We start from the raw sequence: 8,863 nt of genomic DNA on the forward strand, positions 1-8,863 counted from the left end.
GATGCCTTCTAGGAATCATTATCCAACATGACAAGAGAATAAAACTTTTGCGTCCAATATCACAGACACCGAATCTTCCTCCTTACATGTTATCATTAGTAGATCCAATTGTCAAATTCCTTTTGAGTTGCATCCAACTTGATCTTATCACCTCCCTAAATCGGTTGCCAGGTCTTATTGAACAATATTTGGTCCAACCATTGATTTCCAATAAGCTCAAGAGTTTTATTAAATTCAATAGCAATTTGATAGAGAAAATAGCAATATGGTTAATATCCTCATCACTTAGATTGAGAAATAGCAATATGGTTAATAATTTGGTCTCGTTGCTCAGTCATTTCCCTCCACTAAAACTCACTTTCGATATTACTAATGGTACAAAGCGACAACGACGTGAACATTATGTAAAACGTGTATCTGCTAAAAAAAAAAACAGTCAATAGAGAAATCGCTGGCTTCAAAAGAGATCGTATCAGGGAAGCATCGACAATAAACCATAGGATTTCTTTGATGACGGAACCACTTGCAAATCCCAACGTAGGGCGGCTTATCTTGTTGAAGAAAAGCCAAGATGTGGGCATTGACAATCTATATACAGATTTCTTCTTCAGCCACGATTCACTCTCTCCAACCGACGTTGCACCCGCTTTCTTTGATAAGTTTTTTACAGTTATGGCTACCGACTCTTCTGAGCAGTACTACGATCGAGCGAAAGCAGTGAAAGAATTTGACGACGCCAAGATTGGAGTCCGAGGCCTTTTAGACTCTGGAATCACGACCATCCCCCGATTTTTCATCCATCCGCCTGAGAATCTCACTTGCCTACGATCCACTCATCCAGGTGCCATTCAGATCCCCACCGTTGACCTCTCCGATCTCTACTCTAACTCGGCCAGATCCCAAATAATCAAACAGATAAGCGATGCCGCCTCTGAATTCGGCTTTTTCCAGATCACTAACCATGGGATTTCCGTATCCATCATGGATAATACGATTTCAGCAGTTAGAGCGTTCCATGAACTCCCAGCGGTGGAGAAGAAGCAGCATTACAATCGGACGTACGAGGGTGGTGTCTTCTACGCCACTAATTACGACCTTTTCCGAGCCAAGGCGGCTACCTGGCGCGACACGCTCGGGGTACAAACTGCCCCAGTTCCGCCGAACTGGGAGAGGGTGCCGGCGATCTGCCGGACTGAGTTCATGGAGTGGGGCCGGCAGATGGCAAAGCTCGGAGAAGTGTTGGCTCAAGTGCTATGTGAAGGGTTAGGATTACAGCAGGATAGGTTGAAGGAGATGAAATGCCTGAACGCAAGTGGAACGCTGGCTACTTGCTACCCGTATTGCCCACAGCCTGATCTGACGTTGGGCGTGAGCTCACACACGGACCCTTTTTTGCTGACCATCCTGATGCAGGACGAAGTGGGTGGCTTACAGGCGAAAATCGGAGAGAACTGGATAGACATTAAACCCATCCACGGTGCCCTCGTCATTAACATCGGTGATCTTCTCCAAGTAAGTACATCATCCACTACCGTTTTCATTTTTTTATATTCAACTCATCTACATCGACTTGGAGTGCTTTAGTTTCTAGAAAATAATAGCTGTTTTCTCTGTTTGTTTTGATGACGGAAATTGAAGATTATATCAAACGGGATGTACAAAAGCGTTGAGCATCGCGTCTTGGCCAATTCCCTATCACGTCTCTCCATAGCAACTCATATTGGTCCAAATCACAAAGAGAATTCTGATAGCTTTGGACCTCTTCCAGAGCTCCTTTCAGTAGAGAAGCCAGCACGGTTTCGAAACTTTTCTATGATGGAGTTCATGGCTAAGTTCCACAGTCAGGAGCTGTCGATCATGGCCGACAACTTCAGGCTATAGTTTAATATGTGTGATTCGTCCATCATGGCCGACAACTTCAGGCTATAGTTTAATATGTGTGATTTGTCATTTGTCGTGTGAACTATGTTTTCTAATGTGCCGACAACTTTAGGCTATAGTTTAATATGTGTGATTTGTCATTTGTCATTTGTGATTTGTCTATAGTTTAATATGTGTGATTTGTCATTTGTGATTTGTCATTTGTCGTGTGAACTATGTTTTCTAATGTGTTGTGCAACCACTTAAAAAGATCATGATATCAATGGACGAAAAGTAAAACAAATACTGTAACAGGAGATGTGCAGGATCTTTGCAAGTGTTTGAAAAATCGTTATATCCTAAGTTACATCCTTTATCATCTTTGAACCAGGATGAGCTGCCTAACTTCAGTCCCAACGAGCCTGATACTGGTTTAACGATTCTGGATCAACTACAAACCAGGATCTTATATCACTTTGCTCATTGAAGAATTGCAAAATCGACGTTGTTTGTGGAGATTTGCTTCATAAACACCGGTCTGATGAGAAAGAGAGAGTTAGAGACCTTTTTATGTTATGATAGTTGTAATTAGTGAAGCAGGGGTGACATTAATGTAGGGACTATGGATACTACTTTTCTCCACATTGGTATAATATTGTCCATTTTGGGCTTAAGCCCTCATGGATTTGCTCTTGGGCTTTACCCCAAAATGTCTCATACCAATAGAGATAATGTCCACACTTATATATCCATGATCCTCCCCACTTTTAGTTAATGTGAGACTTTAGTTGTATACCTAACAATCCTCCCTTCGAACAAAGGACTATCGAGTCTCCCCTCAAATAATCATATATCCGTCCACTCTCTACCAACCCGGATTTTTCTTCGTTGGAAACACACGCATTACATGGAGTACCACCTGTCTCGAGAGCATGCTCTATCCAAATCAACTCCGCTTCACCATGTTGAGACCTAGACACGTCCATGAAGAATCCGAAGCACACTACCTATCCAATAGAGCACATCCACGGATCCCTTCACAATCTAATTCAAGGCCCACCACTTTCGTTCGGCATTCAGAGGGTCACATCTACCATGGCTAACTCCGGTCCCATCTACCATGGCTAACTCCGGGGCATAGTTTTGATACCATTTTGTAAAGACTATGGATACTACATTTCTCCACATTATTATGATATTGTCCACTTTGGACCTAAACCCTCATGGATTTGCTCTTGGGCTTTACCCCAAAAAACCTCATACCAATAGAGATAATCTCCACACTTATATATTCATGATCCTCCCCTCTTTTAGTCAATGTGGGACTTTAATTGTATATCCAACAATCAAAAGTAGGTTCAAACCCCATATTCCATCTCGGGCAAACACTTTTCCTCGGATGTCAATTGACGCTACAACTAACATTTGGATCCAACTTAGATAAACCACCAAAAAACTCACCAATTTGAAAAATCCCAGCCACTTTTTTTTTTTTTTTTGCAAGTCAAATGCAAACAGTTCACCATTCCTCCATTGTATCCAAATGATTAAACGGAAGAGAAGAAGCCGCACTACAATTGGTTGCGCTGGTGTCTCCTACTTCAGCAATATCACTCTTTTGCGACCAATGCGGCTACCTGGCTTGACACCCTCAGGTAACAAACACCTCCAGTTTCGCCGGACTGGGTGAGGGTTCTGGCCATCTGTGAGAGTGAGTTAATTAATGGTGGAACAGGCCGGCGATGAAACTCCGGGAAGTACTGGCTGAACTACTCCGTTAAGAGTTGGCATTACAGCAGGATAGACTGAAGGAGCTGAAGTGCGTGGAGACGAGGCGAACGGATAACCTTATTGCCCACAGCCTGATCTGACATTGGGATCAAACCTCACACAGACTTTGTGCTAACCATTTTGTTGCACAGCGAACTGTGATGTTTACAGGCGAAATTCTAGGATGACTTGATAGAGCGCCCTTGTCATAAATATTGGGGAAAGTCTCCATGCAAGATACATCGATTTCATTCACTATATATTCAAAGACATTTGCAGTTGTCCGGTTGTCCATAATAGCTATTTCATCTGTTTTAATGGCGGAATCTGAAGATAATTTCGAACGGGGTCTACAAGAGCGTTGAGCATCGTATGGTGGACAACTCCCACAAGGAGCCAAGAGACAGATGATTCCCATGCCTACGGACCTCTTCCAGAACTTGCGTTAGTAGAGCAACCAGCCCAGCATCGAAACTTTACTATTGAACAAGTGATGACAGAGTTTTTCAATAATAAAGGATCCCCACGGCTATTCCAATTCTTTCGCCAATTATTATTGAATTAAGAATAGGAATCAAATTATCATATCAACATTCCATGAGATTAAGTTCCTGAGTTCCAACCCTATTGTCCACAAACGGGCCAAGCATGTTGAGTTACACATTCATTTTTTGCGTGAACTTGTTGTTGCTGGCAAGATTCGCACTCAATACGTGCCCTCTCACTTACAGGTTGCGGATATCTTCACCAAAAGCGTATCTCGGCCTCTCTTTCAGTTCTTTTGATTCAAACTACACGTTTATCCTAATCCGACGCTAAGCTTGCGGGGGGCTGTTGAAGATAATGTCACAACAGAACCTTGCCCTGTTTAGACATTCCTTACAGAGGATTACGATCCTCAATTACAGGAGCTAATCAAGCTCCTTTATATATTTTCTGTACAAATTACAATTACTGTAATCAATTATAATCTCTGTAATTGATACACAAACATCTATAAATTAATGGAAGAATTCACCGGAGAGTGTGGTGAATTTTATAATCTTTACTGGAACCACTAGCAAATCCCAACTTAGGGCGGCTTATCTTGTTGAAGAAAAGCCAAAATGTGGGCATTGACTATCTATATACAGATTTCTTCTTCAGCCACGATTCACTCTCTCCAACCGACGTTGTACCCGCTTTCTTTGATAAGTTTTTTACGGTTATGGCTACCGACTCTTCTGAGCAGTACTACGATCGAGCGAAAGCAGTGAAAGAATTTGACGACGCCAAGATTGGAGTCCGAGGCCTTTTAGACTCTGGAATCACGACCATCCCCCGATTTTTCATCCATCCGCCTGAGAATCTCACTTGCCTACGATCCACTCATCCGAGTGCCATTCAGATCCCCACCGTTGACCTCTCCGATCTCTACTCTAACTCGGCCAGATCCCAAATAATCCAACAGATACGCGATGCCGCCTCTGAATTCGGCTTCTTCCAGATCATTAACCATGGGATTTCCGTATTCATCATGGATAATACGATTTCAGCAGTTAGAGCGTTCCATGAACTCCCAGCGGTGGAGAAGAAGCAGCATTACAATCGGACGTACGAGGGTGGTGTCTTCTACGCCACTAATTACGACCTTTTCCGAGCCAAGGCGGCTACCTGGCGCGACACGCTCGGGGTACAAACTGCCCCAGTTCCGCCGAACTGGGAGAGCGTGCCGGTGATCTGCCGGACTGAGTTCATGGAGTGGGGCCGGCAGATGGCAAAGCTCGGAGAAGTGTTGGCTCAAGTGCTATGTGAAGGTTTAGGATTACAGCAGGATAGGTTGAAGGAGATAAAATGCCTGAACTCAAGTGCAACGGTGGCTAATTGCTACCCGTATTGCCCACAGCCTGATCTGACGTTGGGCGTGAGCTCACACACGGACCCTTTTTTGCTGACCATCCTGATGCAGGACGAAGTGGGTGGCTTACAGGCGAAAATCGGAGAGAACTGGATAGACATTAAACCCATCCACGGTGCCCTCGTCATTAACATCGGTGATCTTCTCCAAGTAAGTACACCATCCACTACCGTTTTCATTTTTTTATATTCAACTCATCTACATCGACTGGGAATGCTTTAGTTTCTAGAAAATAATAGCTGTTTTCTCTGTTTGTTTTGATGACGGAAATTGAAGATTATATCAAACGGGATGTACAAAAGCGTTGAGCATCGCGTCTTGGCCGATTCCCTATCACGTCTCTCCATGGCAACTCATATTGGTCCAAATCACAAAGAGAATTCTGATAGCTTTGGACCTCTTCCAGAGCTCCTTTCAGTAGAGAAGCCAGCACGGTTTCGAAACTTTTCTATGACGGAGTTCATGGCTAAGTTCCACAGTCAGGAGCTGTCGATCATGGCCGACAACTTCAGGCTATAGTTTAATATGTGTGATTTGTCGATCATGGCCGACAACTTCAGGCTATAGTTTAATATGTGTGATTTGTCGTTTGTCCTATGAACTATGTTTTCTAATGTGTTGTTCAACCACTTTTCTAATTGCAACCACTTAGATCATGATATCAAAGGACGAAAAGTAAAAAAAAATACTGTAGAAGGAGATGCGCAGGATCGTTGCTAAGTGTTTGAAAAATCGTTAGATCCTAAGTTACATCCTTTATCATCTTTGAACCAGGATGAGCCGCCTAACTTCAGTCCCAACGAGCCTGATACTGGTTTAACGATTCTGGATTAACTACAAACCAGGATATCATATCAATTTGCCCAGTGAAGAATTGCAAAATCGACGCAGTTTGTGGAGATTTGTTTAATAAACACCGGTCTGATGAGAAAGAGAGAGTTAGAGACCTTTTTATGTTATGATACTTGTAATTAGTGAGGCAGGGGTGACATCAATGTAAGAACTATGGACACTACCTTTCTCCATATCGGTATGATATTGTCTACTTTGGGTTTAAGCTCTCATGGATTTGCTCTTGGGCTTTACCCCAAAATGCCTCATACCAATAGAGATAATATCCACACTTATATATCCATGATCCTCCCCACTTTTAGTCAATGCGGGACTTTAGTTGTATAGCCAACAATCCTCCCCTCGAACAAAGAACTATCGAGTCTCCCCTCAAATAATCATATATCCGTCTACTCTACCAACCCGGATTTTTCTGCGTTGGAAGCACACGCATTATATGGAGTACCACCTATCTCGAGAGCAACTCCTCTTCATCATGTTGGGACCTGGACACGTCCATGAAGAATCTGAAACACACTACCTATCCAATAGAGTACATCCACGGATCCCTTCACAATCTAATTCAAGGCCCACCACCTTCGTTCGGCATTCAGAGGGTCACATCCACCATGGCTAACTCCGGTCCCATCTACCAAGGTTAACTCCGGGGCATAGCTCTGATACCATTTTGTAAGGACTATGGATACTACCTTTCTCCACATTGGTATGATATTGCCCACTTTGAGCCTAAACACTCATGGATTTGCTCTTGGGCTTCACCCCACAAAGCCTCATACCAATAGAGATAATCTCCACACTTATATATTCATGATCCTCCCCACTTTTAGTCAATGTGGGACTTTAATTGTATACCCAACAATCAAAAGCAGGTTCAAACCTCATATTCCATCTCGGGCAAACACTTTTCCTCGGATGTCAATTGACGCTACAACTAACATTTGGATCTAACTTAGATAAACCACGCTAAAAAAAACTCACCAATTTGAACAATCCCAGCCACTTTTTTTTTTGTTTTGCAAGTCAAATGCAAACAGTTCACTGTTCCTCCATTGTATCCAAATGATTAAACGGAGGAAAAGAAGTCGCACTACAATTGGTTGCGCTTAGGGGTGGCTTCGAACCGAGCCGGTTCGTGAGCCGGCTCGGTTCGATTCGTCATTTATCGAGCTCGAGCACCGAAATTGGCTCATTTACCTTAACAAGCCGAGCTCGACTGAAGCTAGGTTCGGTTCGTCGGCTCGCGAGCCGGCTCGAAATGAGTCGGATCGGCATGAATCGGTAACGGGATCGCGAGCGAGCGAGCGGGGGGGCGGGAGCGGGATCGCGAGCGAGCGGGGGAGCGGGAGCGGGAGCGAGAGCGAGCGAGGGAAAATTTTTTCCTCCACCCTCGTCACCGCCGACCCCTCCCATCGGTTGTTGTCGCCGCCTCTACCGCCGTCGTAGCTGTTCGCTGGCGTCTATACCGCCGTCACAGCTGCTCGTTGGCCGCCTCTGTGGCCGTCCGTTCGATTTCTTCCTCTCCTCGTCGTCGCCTCTGTTTCCGTCACCGCCGCTTCCGTCACCGCCGATTCTGTCGCCACCGACTCCGTCGTGGCCGTCATCTCAGACGATAAATCCTCCCCGGCGCCATAAGCCCCTTCCCTCCGCGTCGTCTCGGCGGAAAACCAAAATAGGGGAGAAATAATCTCCCCCTTCCTCGCGAGAAGATGATCTCGCACGTGCAATTTCGCACGTGCGAGATCATAAAATAAAAAAATAAAAACTTTTTCCTCTGGAAAAAATTAAAAATAAATTTTATAGAAATAATTTTCTATAAACTATTAGTGTCTCATGTTTTTTTAAACACTTTTCTAATTGAAATTTTTTATTAAAAATCATATAATTTTCTAAGTAAAATTTTTCGTACCAAGATGGGGTAGAAAACTGTATAGAAAATTTTTGAATAAGTATTTAACAGTTAATGCTGTAATACTTTTAGCATGAAACAATTTTCATTGCAATTTTGTGTTTGATATTTTATTTAATTAAAATTTTATCGATAAGTATAATAATATATTAGATTGATTATTAATTTTTATTTATTTCCCTATAAGAGACAGTAAAAGGTTCATTTAACTTTCCTAAGAAAATTTTAAAATATTTCCTGTAATTTTCTAATAAGTCACTAATAGTAATAAGATTTTATTTAAAGGTTTTTTTGGGAATATGTATCATAAGAAAAATATTTTTAGTTTTTCCTAAAATATAAATTTTTATCTAGGGGCACTACGGAGGCCATAATAAATTATGGCCAAATTCAAAAATTACAAAACAAGCTAGACAACAATTGGAGTAAAAAATATTAATATTGGTGCATTTTAATCCATTATTGAAATTCAATCCTGAACCTTCCCTATCATTATATTTTTTAAAAATGTATGCATAATTTTATATATAATTTATTCAAAGCCACCCCTACGTGCGAGATCATAAACAAGGAAAAAA

At 42.5% G+C, this 8,863-nt stretch overlaps 2 protein-coding genes across 2 annotated transcripts; both read left to right on the forward strand.

Moving 5' to 3' along the window:
• Nucleotides 1-531: 531 nt before the first annotated feature.
• LOC137957215 (1-aminocyclopropane-1-carboxylate oxidase homolog 4-like) lies at nt 532-2,082 on the forward strand. Its single transcript, XM_068804961.1, has 2 exons — nt 532-1,512; nt 1,639-2,082. The coding sequence occupies exons 1-2, from the start codon at nt 673-675 to the stop codon at nt 1,879-1,881; spliced, it is 1,083 nt and encodes a 360-aa protein (XP_068661062.1). The 5' UTR covers nt 532-672; the 3' UTR covers nt 1,882-2,082.
• Nucleotides 2,083-4,806: 2,724 nt separating this feature from the next.
• On the forward strand, nt 4,807-6,123 carry LOC137957271 (1-aminocyclopropane-1-carboxylate oxidase homolog 5-like). The gene is made up of 2 exons (XM_068805025.1): nt 4,807-5,677; nt 5,804-6,123. The coding sequence occupies exons 1-2, from the start codon at nt 4,838-4,840 to the stop codon at nt 6,044-6,046; spliced, it is 1,083 nt and encodes a 360-aa protein (XP_068661126.1). The 5' UTR covers nt 4,807-4,837; the 3' UTR covers nt 6,047-6,123.
• The last annotated feature ends 2,740 nt before the right edge of the window (nt 6,124-8,863 follow it).

This window comes from Aristolochia californica, unplaced genomic scaffold (assembly GCF_029961685.1).
Source record: "Aristolochia californica isolate CCGP_79_NKW_82.1479 unplaced genomic scaffold, dmAriCali1.0.hap1 SCAF_2, whole genome shotgun sequence".
NCBI lineage: Eukaryota > Viridiplantae > Streptophyta > Magnoliopsida > Piperales > Aristolochiaceae > Aristolochia > Aristolochia californica.

Coding starts and splice junctions, on each gene's coding strand:
- LOC137957271 (XM_068805025.1), top strand. CDS start 4,838: ATGGCTACCGACTCTTCTGAGCAGTACTACGATCGAGCGAAAGCAGTG. Junction 5,678..5,803: donor ACATCGGTGATCTTCTCCAA/GTAAGTACACCA, acceptor CGGAAATTGAAG/ATTATATCAAACGGGATGTA.
- LOC137957215 (XM_068804961.1), top strand. CDS start 673: ATGGCTACCGACTCTTCTGAGCAGTACTACGATCGAGCGAAAGCAGTG. Junction 1,513..1,638: donor ACATCGGTGATCTTCTCCAA/GTAAGTACATCA, acceptor CGGAAATTGAAG/ATTATATCAAACGGGATGTA.